A 24,014-nucleotide genomic window follows, 5' to 3' on the forward strand; every position below is an offset into this window, starting at 1 on the left:
TATAGTATAGTATGGTATATAATGGTCACTAAGATGGTAAGCAGATATTCATCAAAGAGTATTGAAATATATTTTCCACTAGCTATTTTTAGATTCTTGGTCATATAATCACTTAATTGACGTCAGTTTATCAGCTACTTCTGATATAGTCTATGATAGAAACTGAGAAATGTTAAAGCAACATGGCCGTGTGCCTCTGTTATCACACCATTTTTGTGGATATCTATCCAAACCTCTTCCTTACACTGTGAGGTAACCTAGCCACCTTGTGGTTCCAGTCATATTTATGCTCTTACCTGCCTCTTTTCCTTGATTCCTCCATTATATATTTCAGCTAAATTAGACTGTTGTCTGTTCTTCCAAAGAGACACCATTTTTCCAGTTGGAGCTTTGATCATTTTGTTTCTTCTTGTGGAGTGGTCAAAGCTCCTGTCCTCTCACCTCTATGTGTCCTCTCACCGTCATGCTATCTCTCAAGTCCCTTCTTAAATGACTTTTACATTTTGAACACTTTCCTTAATTTTCTCAGCAAGGTGTGACTCCCATAGCACTCTGTCCGTGCTTTTGTACCCAAATTTGCCTTTGAGTTTTAGGTATTTGTATCTTAGCCTGGGGTTTCCTGTAAGTCAGAGCTTGAGCCAAGCAAGGCTGTGTGTGAAATTCTCTCTGAAGTGATCCAGGAAGAGGAGTAGAGAGGCCTAGAAGAAGTTAAACAGTAATGAAGGGCAGCCAGTATAAGTCTGTGTTCTCAAGTTGGCCATCACTTTGGACAACTGTGGCTTGATCTGCCAGGACCTTCTGAGGAACCAAATAGATGTGCCCACCTAAGAGAAAGAATTGTATATACTAACAACCATCCCCCTTTAGTCAAGTATTGCCCCATCAGGTGTTTACTGTTTTATAGTTTGTACATGCAGAAATGCTGGGGACCCACGCTAGGGTGTCATAGATGCCCTAAGACAGAAAGCAAAAGATGCCTGGTGCAGCTGATGTGCTTTCACTTTACATCTGCTTTTGAGCTGATTGATGCAGCAATGACTAGAGTGAAAGTGAGCCAAGAGAATGGAAGGTGGGACATAAACATCTGATATATTTTGTATACTGATCCCATTTACCCTTTCTATTGGAATATTACTACTTTGCTAAATAATAAGATACTTAAGAACAAGGAACATGTCAATTTATCTTCTCCCCTCTATTAGTTATGTAGGGCTGTCATGACAGAGTGCCACAGACTGGTGGCTTAAAATTATAGAAATCTGATAAGAAGAGATACTACACTTGATCTTAGCTAAAAGGCCAAGAAGGACACTTGGACCAAAGAGGGGTAGGATCAAGGGTGGGGAGTGGGGATGGCTAGCGTGGGGAGGAATGGTGGGGGTAAAATTGAGACAGCTGTACTTGAAACAACAATTTATTTCTATAAATTAAAAAATTATAGAAATTTATTACTTCACAGTTCTGGAGGCTAAGCATCTGAAATCAAGGTGTCAGCAAGGTTGGTGCCTTCGGAGGATGCTGAGGGAGATTCTTTTCCATGTCTCCCCCCCTAACTTCTGGTGGCTGCTGGCAGTTTACGGGTTTCTGCCTCCATTGCCCCATGATGTTTTCTTCCTGTCTCTGTGCCCATTTCTTCACATGGCCTTCTTTAAAGACTAGTCACTGGATTTAGGGCCTATCTTAATCCAGTAAGACCTCATCTTAACTTGATTATATCTGCAAAGATTCTGTTTCCAAAAAGGGTCAAGTTCACAAGGACCAGAGATTAGCTACCTGTGAATCAACATATCTCTTTGAGGAACACAATCCAACCCACAAAACCTCTTTATAATATTTGCATGGTGTCTTATAAATAATAAGTTTTCAAATATTTAGCCATGAGAGAAATGCATCATCTTACTTTTTAATGGGAAAGTCATCTTGGACGTTCTCTCAATCTGTGCCCTCTTTTCCTGTTCTTTGCTTGCTATGGCTGAGAAAGCACTGTTTCTGTTTATTTTTGCATGTGTTTATCTTTTGTGGCTGCCACTGAGCAAAGCTTTATGAGAATTACAGATGCTAAGTATTGGATATAATACACCTTGTCTTAAAGGTGGGGAAACAAAACTCACCAAAGTAAAATGGATTAGAGAATAGTTAATACAGAACAAAAACAAACCGATGGAAATAAGAGGATATAATTAGTAAAGAGAAATAGAAAACAAATTAGTAAAAAGGATATGTACACCAAAAGTTATTTTTTTGTGTAAAAACCAATAAACTAGATGAAACCCTACAAAACCTGATTAAGAGAACAAAAGACAAAACCAAAAGAGCATGAATGGGATAGGAAACGAGTTTTAAAATAAAAGAATATATCCAACTCTGTAGTAATAGACTTGAAAAGCTAAAGGGAATGGATAATTTACTGGTGAACTATATTAATCACATTGATACAAGAAAACACATCTAACCACATAAATTTCAAAACACTTAAAAATCTTTTTTCTAAAAGGGTATCTTCTGATCTGAATTCTAGCTGATTTTCAAAGAATAGATAAATTATTCAAACTATTCTAAACCATACAAGATTAAGGTGAGAAACCTACCAACTCATTTTATAAACTTAACATAAACTTAATTCAAAACATTATTTTAAAATACTATAAAAATTTTAAAGTATATATTGGTTTCTCATTAAAAAATTCCATGTGTCCCCTGGCTAGTGTAGCTCAGTAGATTGAGCAGGGACCTGTGAACCAAAGTGTCAGTGGTTCGATTCCCAGTCATGGTACATGCCTGGGTTGAGGGCCAAGTCCCCAATAGGGGGTGTGCAAGAGGCAACCATACATTGATATTTCACTCCCCCTCTTTCTCCCTCCCTTTCCCTCTCTCTAAAAATATAGAAATAAATCTTTTTAAAAATTTCATGTTAAATATTGAAAAATGAACAAACTGATAAAGTAGTAAAACATGAACAACATAGGGTTTATTGCAGGAATGGAGGCTGAGTCAAAATGAGAAACTCTTATAATTGATGGCATCAGCAAATAAAAGAAAAAACTGTATGGCTGTATGTTATATCAGAAGGTTTTGTGAAAAAAAAAAAAGGTATTTAGAAGCTATTCCTATTAAGAAATTTACCCTGCTTTTCTTAGCGGGGGTTGGGCTTGCAGTCCCGGTCCCCATAATGTACAGAGGCAGAGGGAAAGGGCTCCAGCCCCCTTGGTGTCACGCTTCGGTGCCAACGGTTTCCAGTCAGTGGTTCTGTCCCTGAGGGTTAGGACACTGGTTTAAAGAAGAAAAAATTTAAACAAAAGGAAGATACCCAAACATGTTAAAAATAGTCACTAAAATGGACTGTTAAATGGTGAAATACTAAACTATTCCTATTAAAATCAAGAATAAGATCACTGTTGTTCAAAATTATTTTGAAGTTTTAAGCTAACAATAAAAGAAAAGAAATAAGGTATAAATATTGGGAAAGAAGAGACAAAATTACCTTTACTTATGGATTAATGTGATTGCATATCCAGAAAAACTATTAGAATCCATAGGATAATTTTATAAGTGACTGTAATAGCAGTATCTGGTATGAATGGTGGTGTTTTACCCACAGTAAATCAAACAACAACAAAATGGAAATAAATGTGATACAAGAGGTATGGGACCTTTTCTTAAAAAAAAAACAAAACTAGAAAATTTGATTGAAGGGCCTTAATTATTCATGACACACAGAAGAGAGGTAAGATTTAATATAGAAGTGTAATCTGTCTCAAATTAATTTAAATGTAACATAGTTACAGTTCTAAGTATACATGAGAATATAGCATATGATAAGAGATGCATTTCCATTCAGTGGAAAAGAAATGGTTTGTTTAATAAGTAGTGCTGATGTACTTGGTTACGCATGTGGAAGGCAGTAAAGTTAACTGCTTACACTCATACCATATACAAAAATTAAACTTCTATATGAATTTAACATTTTCATGTATAAACAATTTCTGATGCAAGCTGGTGAATTAGTCACTCACATTTACCACCTCTTTCTCCTAAGATTCGATCAGTGACAATAAAAAAATTTTTAAAAAAGATATGTGCTTATGTTACCATAGGGTGAGAAGAAGCCAAAATGAGATTGCAACAAATTTCTGGAAGATGAACAAATAGTGGAAATGAAAAATGATTGCTGAAAGACAATCAAGAACCTTAAAACTTCCCAGTTCTCTGTTCTTTCCAAGATAGCAGATTACTTCCTTTTACTTAAAAGTAAAATACTAATATTGAGAATTTCTCAATAGCCTTTGAAATTATTTGAGCTACTGTGGAATGTTTGAAAGCCAGAATTGAGAATTCATGTTTTGGGCCAGGGGTCTGCAAACTGCCACTGTTTATGTAACCTAAGTGTTATTGAAACAGGTCATGCCCATTTTTTTTTGCATATTTTCTATGGCTGCTTTTGTGCTGCAGCGACAAAGTCAAAGTAGTATTTTAACAGAAATCATAAGGCCCACAAAGGCTTATTTATCATCTAACACTTGCAGAAAATGTTTGCCAACCCCTGTCCCAGATCATTTTGGTAGTCTTCTTGGAGCTTACCTTCACTTATGATGGTCTTAGATGGAATCCAGCCAATGTATATAGCCCTTTATAGAATGTAAGGAAAGAAAGAGGTGGGGGGAAATATAGCAGACAGGAGACTGAATATCACCACTTACCATTTCTTACTAGAGAAGGGAAAGAGAAATATAATGGGAGGATTAGGACTCGTTAAATAAAGAGAAAGGAACTAAAAATGTGTAAGATGCATTCTGCTTTGAATTACAAGGTTTTTTTGTACAGTGATTTTTTTCTTTCACAAACTGGATAAATTTTCATATTTCTTATTTCTCTTTCTTCCTTTCCAATCATTATTCTTTCCTTTTTAAACATTGACTATGCTAATTAGGACAGGCAGGATTGTGTTGAGTGAAAATGGCAATAGTAGACATCTTTACTTGTTTTTGGTGTTTGAAAGAATGCCTCTAACATTTCACTGTTAAAGAGTGTTGTCTACTGTAGGTTTTTTGGCAGTTTCCCTTCTATTTCCACTTTATTAAGAGTTTTTATCTTGAACAGATGACTATTATCAAATGTTTTTTCTTTGTTTATGGAGATGATTATAAGGTTTTTCTCCCTTAATGTTTTAATGCAGTGCATGACACATAAAGGATCTAATGTTAAACTAACCTTGCATTCCTGGGTAAACTCAGCTTGACTGCTATAGTTTCTTTACTGTATACAGCTGTATTCTGTTTCATGATATGTTGTGTATGATTTTTGTTTCAATGTTTATGACTGATACTAGTCTATAATCATTCTTTTTCATACTACCTTTGACTTTTATATTGCAATTATATTGGCATCATAAAATGCATTGGGGAGATATTTCCTATATTTCTATTCTTGGGAAAGTTTGTATAAGGTTGGTATGATTTGTTTATTAATTTTGGTATAAGGTGTCTGTGCAACCATTTGGGTCTGGTGGGTTTTGTTTGTATCGCGTTGGAGGTGAGGAAGAGGAAAGGAAAGAGGAGAGGAAAAAACACTTATTGCTCCAATTTTTCGATAGTTATAAAACTGTTAAGGTTTTTTATTTCCTCTTAAATCAGTTACTCCTCCACCCACCATAGAATTTTGTTCATTTTATATGTTTGGGCTCTTCTCTCTCTCTAATCATATGAAGAAGTTTTTTCAAAGAACCAACTTTTAATTTAATTTAATTTAATTTTATTTTATTTATTTTTGCAGAGAAAGGGGAGGGGAAAGGGAGAGAGAAAGAGAAACATCAGTTTGTTGTTTCACGTATTTATGCATTTCTTAGTTGATTCTTTTATGTGCCATCACTGGGGATCAAACCTGCAACCTTGGCTTATAGAGATGACTGAGCTAAGCTGCCAGGGCCCAAAGAACCAACATTTTGCTTTGATCTTCAAACTCTACAAAAGGGTGTACAATGAAAAGGAGGGCTTCTTCTCAGCAGAATTCAGACCTTTTTTCCAGAGGCAATGACTATTTTTTTATATCCTTTCAAAAACTTTTTTATTCTTATACAGTCCTTTTTTTTTTTACTAGAGTAGAATGGACCATATGAGACATAGTGATCAGCACACTCCTTTTGTTTTGGTTGTTTTACTTTTTTTTTTACATTAACATTCTTTCTAATGACAGAGTATTCCACTGCATGGATGCGTCCTATTTATTTAAAAGAAGTTATGCTTTTATACCAAATAAAAATGTTCTTATTTGTTTGAAGTACCCTAAGAACCCGTTCTGTTACTCCTGCTCTGGTAACGGACATCATCACTTCAGAGAGCTACAGTTGGCCCTCCATGTGCCTTATACTTGCTAATTAAAAGTGAAATGTTTGTTTCTCCATAACATCCTCCTTGGAAGAGTATATATTCTATTTAAGTATTTTTAATTTAAAGACAAAATTATTTTGAAAATTTAGATGCTATACAATGTTTTAAATCTCTTTTTCTTTTGTAACTTATCCTAGTATGAGGAATAGATGCAATTTTATCTTCTTCTTCATGGCCGCCCTGTTTCCCAGTGCCACTTATCTAAAGCCCATCTTTTCATATGTATTTGTAATGCTACGTTTATCATTGCTAAATGTGCATATATGTGCTTCTGGATTTTTTTACTTTTTCAGTGGTTGATCTATTCATAATACCTGTGGCATAGGCATTATGATACCACTTTTTAAAATCTTTTTATTTTTAAATAAGTTTGGACTTTAAAAAGAGTTGGAAAATAGTACAGAAAGTTTCTGTATACCCTTCACTCAGCTTCCCCTAATGTTAACATCTTTACATAATTATTAAAACTAAGAAGTTGACTTACTGGCATAGTACAGTTAACTACATACTATTTCACTTAAAAAGGCTTTGTATAGTATTTTAATGGAGGTAGGTGTCTTCCTCTTACTCTTCTATTTTTGTTAGTTTAGTTTTTTTCAAATGTCTAGCTGCAGAAAACAAACTTTATATAGTAATTTTCTGGGACTATGTAAAATTTATAAATTAACTTAGGGAGAAACAACATCCTTATACTGAATCTTCCTATACAAGAACAAGGTATATCTTCCCTTTTGTTGAAGTCTACCTTAATATCATTCAGAAGTACTTTATAGTTTTCCTTATATATGTTTTGGATACTTGGTTCATTTTATGCCTAAGTGTTTTATTATCTTCTTAAATAATAAAGGGGATCTTTCATTTCATCTCCTATCTGGTTTCTCTTTGTACCTATAAAGGAAACATTCCTGTATATTTTGTGCTATGGTATATTACTAAATTATTTTATTATAGTAATATTTAATTGGTTCTTTTGGATATTCCAAGTGTATAATTCTATCACCTGCCAGTAATATTCCCTTCTAATTTCATTCTTTTGTGTTGACTAGTATTATGAGCAATACAGTGGTAAAAATGGGCATTCCCTGACTTTAGGAATATATCTAATTTTTCCACATTAAGTATGGTGCTGGCTTTGGGGCTGATACATATTGTGTTAAAGAAGTCTTCTTTTCTATTCAGTATTTTCAACAAGAATGGGCATTGAATTTATAAAACATCTTATCTTTGGGATAATCATTTTTCTCTATGTAGGTCTATTAATATGTTAAATGATAATCAATTTTCTAACAGTGATTTGTATTGTAAATTTTTCATCTTTAGGGGGAGGCCAGTTTTGATAAATATATTTTCTAGTAAATTATTTTGTTTAGGTTTTCAAATTTATTTGTGTGCAGTTGAGCAAAATAGTCTTTTGTGATTGATTCTTTTGGTTTCTTCTCTTTCTGTTGGTATTTTTCTCTTATTCATTACCATTTAAAAGTGCTGGCAAATACATCATCTTTTTTTTTCATTCATTAAAACAAAACAGTAATAGCAACTTCACATGTAACATTTTTTAAAAAATGATCCCAAACTTCTTGAATTAGTAATGATGAGTCTTCCACAGTTAATTCTAAATGAGTATCCCCTGTCTTCCTGAAATATTTCTCCCTCCTTGCATTAATTTCTTAGGATATTTTTAAATTTGTTTTCCAGCGAACATTTGTACAAAAGTCTAGATAACTGTGCTTTTGCTTTCTTCTTCTTTCCCCTACTCTTATGGGGTGGTGATCTCTTTAGTGGGCATTTTTACTACAGAAAAACAAATATGGATGTTTGTATACTGTCAGTAAAGTGAAATATTCAGAGGTTTTCCCCATTTTATAAATTTTGATTTTTTAAATGTTGTTGAGTGACTTGCATTTAAGCTGTATTTGATGTGAAATTCTTGTGCTTGTATAAAAGGCATTCTGAAATATATTTATGATTTCTCAAATTTTGCCTAAAGCAATTTTGAGTTAGGGAGGGATGGCCACAATATCCTAAAAGCATGTAAGGTAGACTGTGTATTACTCCACTAAACAGCTCATTTTTCTGGTAAAATTATATAAAATATTTGCTTTTTAGAACAGAAATAACTTTAATGATTGTCATTCTGGAAAGGAAAGAAAAGATGACAGAATGTTTTAATTGCCCATCTGAAGGGCTGAATGTTTTTGCTTCTATCAAAGAGCACTTTTAATAGTTTTGTCTCCTCTTGCCCATCTGGCTCTTTTTGTGATTGTGTAAGGCAGAATACCCCCTCTCTCTTAACACACCTATCTCTGTGTTATTAACCTTTCCTCTTATTTTGTTTTATTATTTTAGTGCAAAATTACCTGTTAAAATTTTATTTGAAATAAAGAATTTTAGGACTTCAATTCTGTCAGATATCCACCTCTGTAACATGGCTTTTAATGTACTATGTATTCCAGGCCTGCTTATTAATGATATGGTGTAAAAATTTCTCCTTCATTTTTGAGATGTCTCCTCTGTCATTTGCAAGAGGGTGAATTACTTCTTCACCTCTTGTCCATTGGTGGGGGGTTGGGGAGTACAAGGTCTCCTAACCATAGATCAACAGTAAGTCTTAATAAGGAAGTTATGTTACATACATAGTTTCATAATATAACTTATATTTACATTGCACTTTTTAATCCTGCCTTTCTTTCTTAATTCTAACCAATCCCTGTAAATTATATTTGAGCACGTAGTAAATGTCCATTTTACAGTTGGTAAAATGAATTAAAAAGAAAGGGCAAAAAGGTTAAATCATAGCCAATCCTGAAATTAAGACCCAAGTCTCCAAATAAAATTCTAGTGCTCATTCTTTTCAATCGTCAAGACTTCTGTGAGTGATCCCCACCTTCCAGTACTTCCTTTCTTCCTCAGGTGACAGTGGGTTGTACCAGGTATAGCCATTGGAGAACTGACTAGACCTGAGTCTCTTGATTTCCCTTGTTGGTGAACTCCAATATTGTCCTGACTAGCCAGTGTTACAAAATAGGTATGCCCTATTTTGTATAGTGGATTTTATTAAAGAAGTATTTTTTATGTCAGGATTTTTAAATGTTGCTTAAACACAAATTTTGCATTACTCTTTACCTCTTAAAGAATTATGATAGGCAGATTTTATTTATTCCAAAGTGAGTTTGGGATTAAACTAAATAGAGAATTAAGGTCTTCCTAGCTTGGTTAGTCTCAGTAGAACTCCTAGCATTATATATTTCTTCATGCCAAGGACCTCTTATTACCTGGCTGTCTTCTCTGTATTTTCTTTTCTCCACTCTTTTTTCAAAGTCATATGATTAACCGCCAGTCCCTGTTTCACTTCTCTTTGAAAATCTCTACTCCTAATCCATTTTGGACAATCTCTAATCCATTTTCTACAGGAGTCTTTTGGCCTTGGTCTGAGCACAGTGAGTTCCAAGACCTCATATGCCAAAGTTTGGCCTACTATAGTCATCCTTTTGAAAAAATGTAACAGTCTAACTTTATATTAGTAATTCTTATTTATCATCTTCCTATCAAGAAAGATTTGAAGTCTCCATCTAATGCTCTCCTGTGTGTCCATTTTATTAAACGACTGCCATTTAATGAGGCCTGTTCAACTTGAGAACCGCTCCATGGATGGTGTTTAAGACTAGCTTTCCATCAAATGAAAAGTGGTGGAAGGTGACTACCCCAGCTCATCAATCCATTCTGGCTCTAAAATTCTGAGACTATTGCACAAAATTCAGAATTAAATTAATGTTACTAATATAAATAAATTTCATATCAATAATTATATTTCCTAGGGTTTGCCTGTTAAACCAGGTAAAATATCTTTAAAACCCTGAAAAAATTCTAACCTGATAAAAATCTCATCTACTGTGAACTCACAGATGTGTTCAGGCACTACCGAAGTTCTCTTCTATTTTAATCCTTTTCATCTTCAACTAAGACTCCATTGTTCCATCCTCTTAGATGCTATTACTTGAACAATGTTGCTCTGAGACTTTAACTAGCATATTAATAAAACTCTTCTTAGTATACATCTCAAGAGTTTTGTTTCTTTATCTCTTTCTTTGTAAACAAGCAGCCTCTATATTTTTAGTAGTGAATTTCAAAATCCTTTTTAACCTTATAGGTCCAAGGGTAGCCAAGGATGGCTGCAGCTTCATATGATCAGTTGTTAAAGCAAGTTGAGGCACTGAAGATGGAGAACTCAAATCTTCGACAAGAGCTAGAAGATAATTCCAATCATCTTACAAAACTGGAAACTGAGGCATCTAATATGAAGGTATCAAGACTGTGACTTTTAATTGTAGTTTATCCATTTTTATTCAGTACTCCTTCTTGTAAACTTGGAGTTAGACATTTCACTTACTTAAAAGTATATTTTAAGTTAAGCAGTAATATGTAAACTCTTTTCTTACAAATGTTAACATTTATACTTTTAAATAAAACGTATTGGATTTATCCAGTGAATCATATAAAGAAAATGAGTATAAAACCTCAGAAAGTAGTTAATTCTTATTTTTAAGCTTAAGCATCACTTTAATATTACTCTGCTGAGTCTGGGTGTTTTATGTAATTCATAGAAACTAGCTCAATTATTAAATATGGTCTTCCTTCCCACACTGTCAGATCGCGTTGCCACTTAAATGCTGCATTGCTAGATTATCAAGAATATTAGGGTGTCCTAGTGGGAGGAGTCCTGAATGAAAGTCAGTACCTGGTGTCGCCACAAGCTAAGCTGCATCACATTTAGGCCCTCTTCTAGACTTATGTTTAGGTTGCCATATTAGGAAAATACAGACATTGCACTAGCCTAGAGGATTTCCATGGCGCATTCAAGCCCTAAAATTGATTTGCCAAATAGCATTGAAAAGCAATATAATCTCCAAGAAGAGTTATGAAATATTTAGTCTACAGTGGAGAAAATATGTTCTAATTTAAAAATAATTGAGGTTAAAACTTTAGCTGTTTTAATTTTTAATTACTTATGTAGATTTCCTTCTCTCTCAATTTAATAATAACTTTTTAGAAATAGGAGATCATTAATAAAACTCTTACTTCCTTCCCTTTAAAAAAATTCTTCCTGCTTTAATGCTGTTTCTGCCCCTAGGCTATTTTAACATCTGGGTTCTTGACCCTATTCTTTCTGTCTGTTCACTATTCCTATTTCTTATTCATTGTCTATTCTCTTCAGAGTCCTTTTTCTATGCATTTTGAAGTTGCCCTTATTCTTCAAGCTTCTGTTTATCACTGAACTGTTTTTGCTCCTCTCTTACCCTTTGTATTCAGTATCAAAACAGTTCAACCTTTTTACTCATGTGTACTATGCTGTCTGTCTATGAATCACTTCTACTTTAATTGCCTATTTCTGTTGTAAAAACTATCCCCAGAAATGACAGATCTCCAATCCTTCTGGAAATAAGACTGTAAACAGACATTTTGTTACCACAAACTATGGGTGACCTTAAAACCAGCTGAATTGATTACTTAATAGGTTAAAAAAGAATAGTTTGGTATTTCAACACTGATCAACACAATGTATCTAAAATTGTTTTACATTGGCTGTGTTTTTAAATGTTTTACATAAAATTAAGAATTCCCAACAGTACTGCTGTTTCGTCTACTTTGTAGAGAGTTCCTGGCTGGTCTATCTGAATGTCTGCTTTGTAGTGTAGAGCTCTGAGATGGATTTTAAAATTTTTAACTACTTAAACACATTCAGAAGTCATTTTTGGGAGACATTTTAACCTATCCTTTGATACTTCTGCATGCTAAAGTGAAATGTTAGAATAAATAACAGTCATACCCTTAAATTTCTATAATGTAATGCCATGTCGACAACTTATTTGGGTGATACAATAATATACATCATGAATATGGGCATTTAAGGTATATCTGAATCCAACCATGAATTGATAATTACTCAGCATGTGCCCCTGCAAGACATCCTTGCTAATCCATACGCTCATTTAGGATTGAGCATTATGGTATCATAGCAGTTATACAATCTATAAGGAAATTATTTATGTATCTCCTCCTTAAGATGCTTTAAGCTGTTAAAGAGCAGAAACCATGACCTCCCTATTTTGTTTTAGAAAATCGATTGTGAAAAGACACTTGGAAACATTGGCACTTCTTTGGTTGGATTAAAGTTTATACAAAACAGTGGTTATTCTCCCTCCTCTCAAAATCACTTACTAGACCGTAATACATTGTACAATCTTGAATCATGTTTCCTAATCATTAAGCTATTTATCCCAAAGAAAGGCCAGTAGTACCATCTAGTGGCGAAAGAGAATACTGTTTGATGTTGATTAAATGGCATTGATACAAGCTATACAAATGTTTTTGTGTGCCACAGCAAAACAGGTGCACAACACCGTGAGCACTGGCTATATATTTGAAAATATTAAGGAAAAGTTTGTTTTTTAGGTATAATTATGACATTGTTGTTGTGTTTAGAAAGAATCCCTGTTTAAATATATGTATTGAAATACACATATTTACAGAAGACATGATACGATGTCTAATAATTGTTTTCAAAATAAGTCTGGATGGAAGTGGGGAAATGGGGAAGAAAGCAGGTGTATGTAGCTGAAACAAGACCATGAGTTGATAACTGTTGAAGCAGGATGTGAAGATATGTGGGAGTTTGTTATAATGTTCTTTAAAGCTCATGTACATGCGTGACATTTTCTGTAATAAAAATAAAGTATAATAGAGATTTCATCAGATTTAGTTGACCTGGAATCAGATAAATGCAGAAATTGTAATTAAACTTTAATGAAGTACACACTGTCTTTTTTACACCAGAGCTATGATTCAGCTTCATTGATTGCAAATGCTGAGTGTAGCAACATGATACTTAGTCATGTGGAGATGTGCAGCATTTAAACTAAAAGATGGCAAGGTATGGAAAAAATTATCTGTAGGCAAATTATTAAAGAACTAAATTTCTCTATAAGCTCTAAAACTATATACGTGTAAGTATCTTCTATTTTCCAAGTGTAAGGAAAAATGAGAATAAAAATTCAATAGACATTTCATAATTTATTTTGGATATTTAATTATCAAGCATATGTATATCTGATAATGAGAAGACTCTGTAACTGTGATGTATTGAGAAAAACAGAAGTGAGTCAAGTAGCAGCCCCCATGAAATGACAGTTGCTCATGGATAAATATTTTCTATCACTGATACTACCACACCATATTTTGTCTCTAAAAAATGATTTTCCAACATTCAATAATCTTACAAATGTTTTTAAAATAAAGGCAGGTAAAACAATATGTAATCTTACAATGCTTGAGAGAGACAGATCTCCTAGAGGAAAGGGGCCTGTATCAAACATGACTGGTTTTTCTTTATATAAGTGTCAAATTTTGGAGTTGTATAAGTTGTATAAGGTGAGTCGCCAAGGGCTGAGGAGACACAAACTTGTAATATTTATAGTCTTAAGTTTGAAGGAGAAACACACTCAAGGATCTTGGCAAATCAGATCAAGAGAAGGATTTAGATGGGAAAGGAATAATGACATCAAATTCAGGAGGCAAAGTGCATACATCCATTTAAACATCTGAATGTAAATCAGTATACTATAAGAACATACTTAAATGTGACATATAAAAGCTTGAATATTTTTAGGGTGTTACATAGACTATTATAATGTGTTAATTTGATGGTTTTCGTGGTCATGGTGGTGCAAGCCTCAGAGACAGGGATTCTGAATACCTAACCTCACTGAGGTTTGGTCATTTTCTAATTTTTTTTATTTTTATGTAATTTTTTAAAGATTCTTCTACTTACTCTTTTACCAGTTGTGTCTTTAGGAACACTTGTAGAATTTTGTCATGTCCCTATATTGTATTCTTTTTTTACAGGAAGTACTTAAACAGCTTCAAGGAAGCATTGATGATGAAGCTATGACATCTTCTGGACAGATTGATTTATTAGAGCGCCTCAAAGGTACATTTTTAAAAGTGTTTTTAAAATAATTTTTTATGCTTCAGTTGTCAGTTTTAGGTATGTATACCCAAGTTATATTTAGGTGCCATTTATCAGTTTCTTGGTAGAACAGCCTGAGGATGTAATTGTTAAAGTATGAATATGTCAGAAGTCTATTTTCTTGTTATTTCTTCAGTTAAACATTTTACTGGCTTTGAGTAAACTATTTGAAATGCCTTTCTTAATAATTTTAAGCTCTTTTAATAGCTCATTGCCATTCTGCCAGTCACTAACTAGGCCTTAGCACAAACTGGGCCCATTGCCTCAAGTGAAGTCCTGTCCTTCGTTCCATCCAGGATACACATGCTTTATCCTCTCACATACATAAGCTAATTATAAGCCATTTCTAGCAGAATTTTAAAACAATGTCTCCTTTTGTTGCTTAAAAATTCCAGTGTCAAAATAGGGAAAATTATTAATTATTATTGAAGCTAGGCAAAAAAGTTTTGGTCCTTAAGTATATTATTATCTAGCATGAATCTAAGGGAGGATATTTTGTCTAATTATCCTTTAACATACTCCTTTTCCCCCTGACTCAGGTTGACTTGGGAGGGGAAGTTTAGCCATTCTGTTTCTAAATAATTGTGTATTCAGTCATGCATATTTGTTGTTTCCTGTGTTAAACATTTGTACACTTCTGAACCAGGAAGTGTCGATGCTCTTTTATAGAGTTGATACTTCAGTACACTGTCCTTTTGCAGGATCTCAGATACCCTGCCTCATTGAGACTCAGCCATTTTCTGAGTTTATTTTTAGGATTCTTCTACTTATTCCCTCTCCTACCTTTACATTTCCCTAGAACCAGGAGTCAGTGACTTTCTCTGAGCATCAGCATTTGTGATAAGGATTTTCTCTGCTCCCTGCATGAATTGGCTGATCAAGGGCTGTCACATTTAGTATTCCTATAGACTTCATGTTATATATATATATATATTATTTTCAATTATATTATAAAATGGATTAAAATTGAGGGGTAAATATTAACCTAAGATTTCACTTTTAAAATAATGTAATCACATTAGACTACTTAAAACAGTTGCTATATTAAAACATGTTTCTATTTTTTTTAGAGCTTAACTTAGATAGCAGTAATTTCCCTGGAGTAAAACTACGGTCAAAAATGTCCCTCCGTTCTTACGGGAGCCGGGAAGGGTCGGTATCCAGTCGTTCAGGAGAGTGCAGTCCTGTTCCTATGGGTTCCTTCCCAAGAAGAGGGTTTGTAAATGGAAGCAGAGAAAATACTGGTTATTTAGAAGAACTTGAGAAAGAGAGGTAACTTTTTTCATTGAATATCAAACATTAACTTGTATGCTCCAATTTTTGCTATTATTTTGTAATATAAGATATAAATTACAAAGCACATATGATGGGTGACCACTAACACTTAGGAAACATTTTACATTTATTAACTCAAAGATGGTATGTAACTGCCCTTAAACTAAATCTAAAAATTTAAAGGAAGCAGTTTCTTGGAATTGTGGGACTTCTGTTTTTTCACTTAAATACTAAGAACGCTCTGCACATTGGGTCCTACACATGATCACAATCTCTGTGGTTAAAAATATATAACCAATATTTAATTGCATTTCTGGTTATCTTTTGAACTATAGTATAAAATGACCATTTCCAATATGGAAGGCCTATTACAAGTACCACAAATGAAACATTTCTTAATTTATCAATTTCCATGTTGAAAAACATTGCTTGATACATGGAATGAGTCCTGGTTTCTCACAGCTTGTGTATTCTCTTCCTGCAGTTCAAATTATCTCATTACAGACATCATAATACACATCATTATCAAGAACTTCATCAAGTATTCATGTCTCCTAAAAGATTATAAATTCTTCAATGCATGAATGAACCTTACCTTTATATTTTTAAAACTTTTATTAGTCATTATGTTAACATGTATAAGTTTTACATTCTAGCTCTGGAACCTTAGTCAAGTCTTTGAATTTTGGTATCATTTTCTTCTATAAAACAGGGATATGATTCTACCTTGTAGAGTTGTGAAAGTTGAATGTTACCATGTGAGAAATGCCCAGCATATCTCACTAAGAAGCAAAAGACCTTTTATTACTTTCTCTCTGGTTTTAGGTATGTTCATCTACAAAAATAGGGGTGATCATCTGGACCAGTAGTGTTAAGCTTTCTTTCATCTGTCAAGTTCACATGAGTCTATTTTGTACCTTGAACCTGGACTGTTTTTATCTATGACAGTGTAGGAAATACTATGCTGAAAATAAGAAACTAACTAGGATCCATGGTCTTTCATTTCTTTGTCCCCTTTGAGCTCTGTTAAGAGGCAAACAACATTAAATGAGCATACTGACTTTCCTAGGAACTTTGCTTTATGTAGATAAAGTTCTGATTTTATTGAGAAAGAGAGAGAGGGAGGAAGGGTGAAAGAGAGAGAGGTGTGAGGGTGTTTGTGTGTGTAGATCTAATATATCTTGTGTCCTTTCAGTTCCCACTATGTTGGAGGGAAGAAAATTGAGACCTTGCTTATTTGACAATATCTTTATTTTGCTCTCACACTTGATTGATGGTTGGTCTAGGTCTAAATCCAAACTCATTTTTCCTCTTAGAAGCTTTTACAGTGCCTTGGTGTTTGCATTGTCTTATCATGCTGGATACTAGCATGCCATTTTTACCTGAATTTGGTTTTTTTTTAGTTTTTGAAAATTCTGTTATTTCTTTGATAATGTTCTCCCCTTAGTTTTTTCTATTCTTTCATTCTAGACCTCCCTTAAAGTCATAGATTAATTCTCTCTGTCTCTCTCTCTTTCTCTCTTTTTTTCCTGTATTTCACAAGTTAAGTGCTAGTAAGTAGTAACACCAGGATTCAAACCCAGGTCCATACCTCTGTAAGCTTTTTGAACCTCAGTTTTCCAGTCTGTAAAATGAGATTTTAAAATCTGTAGATTTTTTAAAAGCCCTTAGCACTGTGCCTTGTATAGAGAGCATTCAACAAGTGCTCCTTATTGTCACATTAGCCATTAACTTACTTAACAAATATTTACTAAATACCTGATACATATGTGTCATGCTCTTCTAGGTGACTATGCATTAGCTAGAGGACTAAGAAGATATGAGGTTTATGTAAAGAAGCATTTTTAAAGATGGCTATTCACAACCACTAAATAAGCCATCAGAGTTCTAAACCTTAAAGACCTATCTGTTTCTGGGTCTAGACCAAGTTTCATTTCCTAGCCTTAATCACTGCTCTGTGAATTACAAGGTCAACTATAGTAACAACTTGTCCCTATTTTCCCTAACCTCCTCCTCACTCCACCACCATCAGGAACATTGATCTATCAGTTTAAGCACTTTACCTACCCAGCTCTTATTTCATAAGCCCACTTATTAAAGAGTAATCAGAGGATCACCATCCATCTCTCTCTTTTCCCCACTTTAGTCCCAATGGGTCCTGCAGGTCCTCACCAAGGAAAGCTGAAAATGGAATCATATCTTACCTTTACACTGGTTTGGTGCTCAGCTTTTGAAAGGGGCTCAGACTTTCTACAATGTTTTTTCCTGCTTCTGTTGTTAGGAAGGGAAGGAAGCAGCAGCTTCTCATTCATCCACCAAGGTTGTTACATTGTAAGCAGGGGCTTACTTCCTTGCCATGGACTCCCTCACAGTCGGGGTTACCACATCAAAGTGAAGACTTATTTCTTATTTTAAAAATTGCTTCTCGAGGGAAGGGAATTTTAGAAACAATAGAACTTTCTACATACAGGCATACACATTTTTCCAAGAAATTATAATCAAACAGGATTTTAAAGGAACTATCCGAGTAGGGAACATCTCTATCTGTGTTTGAGCAAACTCCAGGAGCCAAAATGGAAAATATCCACAAATCTGACTACAAGAATTTCAAAAAAATCTTACGTGGCAAAGGATTGTAAACAAAGTTAAAAGATAAGGGATAAACTGAGAAATTAATATTTGCAACCCATATAATAGTGTACTGTTACTCTTAACACAGAAGAGGTACTATAAGAAAAAGTCACAGACAAGAAAATACAAATGGTTATTAAAAAATGCTTCCCCTCACTCATACTAACAGAAGAGCAGTTAAAACCATCGTGATAGACTGTTTTGGGAAGAAAAACAACCTAGATTTACAGCAGTAAAAAAGTTTGATAAAACATTTACATTGGTGAAGGTAATAGATGCATAAATAACATCTGATAAGTGTAATCTGTTAAAAATTTAAATACCCTAGAAGTTTCCTTATATACATGCTTGCACATTTGTGACATGAGGTTATGTGTAAGGACATGCCATGCAGCATTCTTTATAATAGCAAAAGGTTGGAAAGCTCCTAAATGCCCTCTAATACAGGACTGACTGGCCATGGACTCAGGAGTACTATGGAATGTATGCAGTACTATGCCTCTGGACAGAAATACATAGGACCTGTATGTTTTTATATAAAATTATCTCCGAGGTAGATTTTTAGTGAAAAATAACTTATGGGACAACGCATGTGGAACTATTTATGTTTAAGAATATACATATATCCTTGCGATTTTATAAAATATTTGTGGAAATACACACAAGAAAATAGTAATGGTGGTAGCTTTGGGAAAGAGCCACTTGGAAGGGGGCCACACACCTTTTTATTTTATTTATTTTATTTATTTACTATTTGTTTGTTTGTTTGTTTATAGAGGGGAAGGGAGGAAGAAAGGGAGACAAACAGTGATGTGTGGGAGAATCACAGATTGGCTGCCTCTCACACACCCTGAAGTGGGGACCTGGCCCACAACTCAGGCATGTGCCCTGACCGGGAATTGAACTGGCAACCTTTTGATTTACAGGACAATGCCCAACCCACTGAGCTCCAACAGTCAGGGAAAAAGGTCATATACTTCTTGTGTCAACTGAGTTTTATGTCAATAACACTCTTATTTTGCACTTCTGTTTATAATGATCAGATGGACTATCTTGATATACATTGTTACTAGGAAAACATTGATTGGGAAGTTGAGAAATTACATAAATTCATCTTCAAATTCCAAACTAAGAAAAATTTTGTCTCCCTCAGAATAACTTCCTCTTATTGCACAGTGACAGTGTATTTTTTATTATTTTGGCTGCTGAAAAGCAAAAAACTACATCTGTGTCCAGTGCAGTAGCTTCTAATACTCTAGGTTTCTTTTCTACATAACTACTATTTTTCTTTTCCCCTTTATTATACCTTCTTTTCTTATATTGACTTGGTTTTGTCATATATGTACTTTTTACTATAAACCATCATCATGTTCTTAGTCTATAAATGAATGTGAAGACAATACTTTTGGTGAAGTGTAAATATCCTAGTAAGGTTGATTTAGTCTCTCATTTAGCTGAAAAAGTTAAAAAAAAAAGGCTTTTTAATATTCAACTTTAAATGATTGTATTATTAAGTCCCATCTTCAAAAATCCAAAATCAGTGTTTTTCATTTATTCATTAGTATTAATACTATAGCTTAAAGAGAGAACTTCACAGTAACAAGAATTGTTTTTATATACTCTATATTAACATTGTGTGACCTTAACCTTTTTTTTTTTAACAGATCATTACTCCTTGCTGATCTTGACAAAGAAGAAAAGGAAAAAGACTGGTACTATGCTCAACTTCAGAATCTCACTAAAAGAATAGATAGTCTTCCTTTAACTGAAAATGTAAGTAATTTGGCAATATGACTTATTTTAGACTTTAATAACTTGATTTTTTAAAGTACCTAAATTATATATTAAAAATCTATAATTGCATTTATAGTTATGTATAAACTAAAACATGTTTTATCTAACTTTAAATATATAATAGTTAATGAATTTTTGTTTATAAAGATGAGAAAACTTCATTGTGCTCAAGCCCCGAGTTAAGAAAATCTAAGTTTGAATCCTAAAGGACACAGGATTCAGCTGTGCAAGTGGTTTTTTATTCTCTGTATATTGAATTGCCAAACATACTCTGCAGAACTGTTTATCACCATCTGTCTGTTTTTTGAACCATTCTATAGGAATTATGCCAGATAGTTTTTGAATAAAAATATCTTTGAAGATCTATAACTAGAATATAACTTTATATGTAACCCTAGTGCTATTTCAATTATTATAATAGTTGTTTCAGGGGCCTTAGAACTTTTTGCACGTGCTAAAATTTCTTTGTTTTGCAGAATTAACTATAAAAGAGAATTTAATCTTGTCAGCCTCTCCCTCCCCACCCAACTTCATGTTGACTATCTTAATTCATGGGGGTGGCACATATAAGAACATTTCTGAAATATATGAATTTCAAATAAGACTATATTTCAGCTATTCATAAATATGTTTTGTAATTTTTAAAAATGTATATTTTAAGAAGATATACTTAGAATATGTCTTCCTCTTAGCTTGGATTTTTCACTTTCTAATAGCACTGTTAAGGGAATATAGTGAACAAAAAGCAAAAACAGAAAGAAGAAAAACTTTTTCTAAAACCTGTAGTTAGCCAGGTTTCCTGAGTGGGCATTGTCTGGCAGGAGCTAGAACTAGAAACTTAAGTGCTTAGTCCCTTGGGACAATCTTTAAGGTTATGAGAGGGAGAGAGATGTCCCTTTCTCAGAGTGTCCTTAACACCTTCCTGGGAATTAAGGAGACTCACATAGTGAAAAGACAGTTATTGGAGAGTTGTTAGCAAGCAAGAATTAGGAACTCAGGAAGGTTTGGCAGGATTTTCACTCTTATAAACAAAAATACCCAAGTATAGTTGTTCATAATTCACTTTGGTAATTAGAACATACAAAATTTAGAGGCTAACGGTCTGCATGTAGTCAGGTTCAGAAACGGGTCCAAATCTGTGACAACTTGAGCAATTGGCTAATATCATGTAAGATATTATTATGGGTAATTTAGCACCATTAGCCAATTTAAATTGCTTGCATTTTCTAAATATTTTTTAAATTTTACAAATTCTTTTAATATTGGGAAGTCAAGTTAACACTTTCATATGGAAATATGTGTCAAGATATAGACATTGCTTTTAAAATATCAGCTCTAAGGCACATTTCTGCTACATACTGATCATCTTTCTTTGCACTGAGTTTGGGAGGTGGAGGAAATATGAGTGGAGTTACAGCTGGCTCATTGGGAATTAAATAACATGCAGGCTTTCTTCTATATGGTAGCCCATAATTTGGGTCTGCCTGTGGGAATACATTCTGCATATGAGAGGGAAAAGGATCAGAATCTTCTCTACATTAACTGATAATTTTGGAATCCCTGACCTCACAGAATGCTATTCCGAGTCAGATGTGTCTCACGCAGCTTTCTATTGGGCCTAAAAAGCATGAAAAAACTATAGCACTTCCTTATTTTCCTCATATAGCACATTAAATTACCTATTTTATTTAATCATATTTTTTAGCCTTTATTACTACCTCTTGGGCCATGTGTTTATTAAGTTTCATTACTTTGTCCTTTTCATCTTTTCAAATGCCTAATAGTTGTCATAGTATCTAAAATTTTAATTAGAGGGTTAATTTTAAATGAATTAACATTCTGTGAAGAAGTACTTCTATTTGTTTCCATTTTGCTTCACTTTTGTATTTTACCAAAAAGTTTATGATTTAAAAGTTTAAATTGTCCTCATGATTTATAAATACTGATATTACATAAAAGATTTTTCTTATCCCATTTTCTTCATTTTAAAAATGGAGAAGTTCTCTCTGTTTAGTCTGCATATATATGATAATCCTTACCTTAAGTTGAGGTATAAACTTAAGGATGATGCATCTGTTTTTTTATTTTTCTGTGTTGTCCACATTAATATGCTAGCTTTTAATAGTTAAAAGTACTACCTCTTCAGTGAAGAAGAATCATGAGGGAACTTAGATAGGCTTACTGGACCAGTTATGTATATTAAGTGAAATAGTACAATTTAGTTAACGACATTTGTGGCTATGGGACAATAAAAATGTTTCAATTTTGCATTTTACATCTGGGACCCAGACTGAGCCTAGCACCTAAAATCTAAGTTTTAGGGCTCCTTGGAGTAAAATACAATTTTCTTATTCACTATAACTTATACATATTTGCTTGTTCATTTTTGTTGTTGGTATTTATGTGCTTTATGTACCTTTACTTTTACTGATAAACACAAATATAAGATATTAACGTTTTAATTTTATTTGTGGTTTCAGTTTTCCTTACAAACAGATATGACCAGAAGGCAATTGGAATATGAAGCAAGGCAAATCAGAGTTGCAATGGAAGAACAACTAGGAACGTGTCAAGATATGGAAAAACGAGCACAGGTAACTGATTTATTATTCAGCTAGAACCAGCACTAGCTAAACTATTAGTTTATTTTCACTTTGGCAGTATTTCAAAATAAGAATAATATACCATGGCTGTTGGGCAACATAACCAGTGTTCGCGTAATTCTGCCTCCACTACATTTCATTTTCCTGATACTGTTCTGCTTTGCCTTGGAATTCTAGGAGGGAAAGAGTTAGATGCTGATCATCTGGTAGCTGATAGCTAGGTCCACTTCTCCTTTGAAATGTTTACTTCTTGTAATCTAGGTACATGTAATGGCATGCACAATACTGCTTTTCAAGTTGTACACTTAAAAAAAGGGTGGGGAGACCTCATTGAAGGAAGTAGGATAGAAACATATAAAGAGAACATTGGGAAACATGTTGGATAGAGAACACTTCCCATATTTCTACCTTCACCTGAAGTCAAGGAAGAATATTAACTGGCTTTGTTATTTGTTAAGCATTTCCATATATTGAATTTAGACCTTTTATGTTCACACAAATATATTACTAATATTTTTAAGCCCTGAAGAGGCTTTGCCGATTGCCTTGTCTATTTCTTTTCTTTTTTTTTTAATAAGAGAAGGTTTATTTAGAAAGTCACAGAGGTAGAAAAGGTGAGCCAGCTGGGCTGTGTGGGCTCAGGAAACAAGTTACAGAGGCAAAAGGAGGACAGGCCCTTGGAACTTAGGAGAAAGAAAGGCAAAGGTAATGTATCTGGGGAAAGAGGAGATGAAAAGGTGAGGGTGTACCTCAGAAAGAGAAAGAGCACATGCTGAGTCCTCTGTCCTGAGGGTTTTTATATCTGCTTTGTTTGTACTGATTTTATTATTTTTTCATTACCATTTAGTCCCCTTATACCCCCCCCCCCGCCCCAGCAATCACCACACTATTGTCCATGTCCATGAGTCCTTTTTCCATTTTGCTCAATCCCTCTACCCTCTAACCTCCACTCCCTTAGCTGTCATCCTGCCCTCCATCTGTGAGTCTGTATCTATTTTGTCTGTTGGTTCAATTTGTTCTTTAGATTTTACATATGAGTGAAATCATATGGTATTTGTCTTTCTCTGACTGGCTTATTTCACTTAGCATAATGTTCTCCATGTCCATCCATACTGTCTTAAAGGGTAAAATTTTCTTCTTTTTACAGCTGAGGAGTATTCCACTGTGTAAATGCCCCATAGTTGTTTTATCCACTCATCTGCTGATGGGCACTTGGGCTGCTTCCATATCTTGGCAGTTGTAAATAATGGGCGCAATGAACATAGGGGTGCTTAAGTTCTTTTGAACTAGTGTTTTAGGTTCGTT

General features: G+C 33.9%; 1 protein-coding gene, 1 non-coding gene and 1 pseudogene across 14 annotated transcripts in view; 2 read left to right on the top strand and 1 right to left on the bottom strand.

Moving 5' to 3' along the window:
- The window catches only part of APC (APC regulator of WNT signaling pathway), a 154,441-nt gene that overhangs the window by 54,099 nt on the left and 76,328 nt on the right, over positions 1-24,014 (top strand). For 8 of the 13 annotated variants that reach the window (XM_036020655.1, XM_028508348.2, XM_036020661.1 and 5 more), the window contains 5 exons: positions 10,531-10,683; positions 14,283-14,367; positions 15,477-15,678; positions 19,977-20,085; positions 22,587-22,700. In XM_036020655.1, the coding sequence (XP_035876548.1) occupies positions 10,549-10,683; positions 14,283-14,367; positions 15,477-15,678; positions 19,977-20,085; positions 22,587-22,700 (645 nt within the window). In that variant the 5' untranslated portion in view covers positions 10,531-10,548. Of the gene's footprint in view, positions 1-7,976; positions 8,648-10,530; positions 10,684-14,282; positions 14,368-15,476; positions 15,679-19,976; positions 20,086-22,586; positions 22,701-24,014 lie in introns of those variants that run through there. The other 5 variants (XM_028508345.2, XM_036020660.1, XM_028508347.2 and 2 more) reach the window with 2 other exon arrangements.
- On the bottom strand, positions 1,153-1,311 carry LOC114513541 (annotated as a pseudogene).
- Positions 3,124-3,270, top strand: LOC114514286. The gene has a single exon (XR_003686010.1). It is a non-coding gene; the product is annotated as a small nucleolar RNA SNORA57 (small nucleolar RNA).

This window comes from Phyllostomus discolor, chromosome 3, assembly GCF_004126475.2.
Source record: "Phyllostomus discolor isolate MPI-MPIP mPhyDis1 chromosome 3, mPhyDis1.pri.v3, whole genome shotgun sequence".
NCBI classification, from domain to species: Eukaryota; Metazoa; Chordata; class Mammalia; order Chiroptera; family Phyllostomidae; genus Phyllostomus; species Phyllostomus discolor.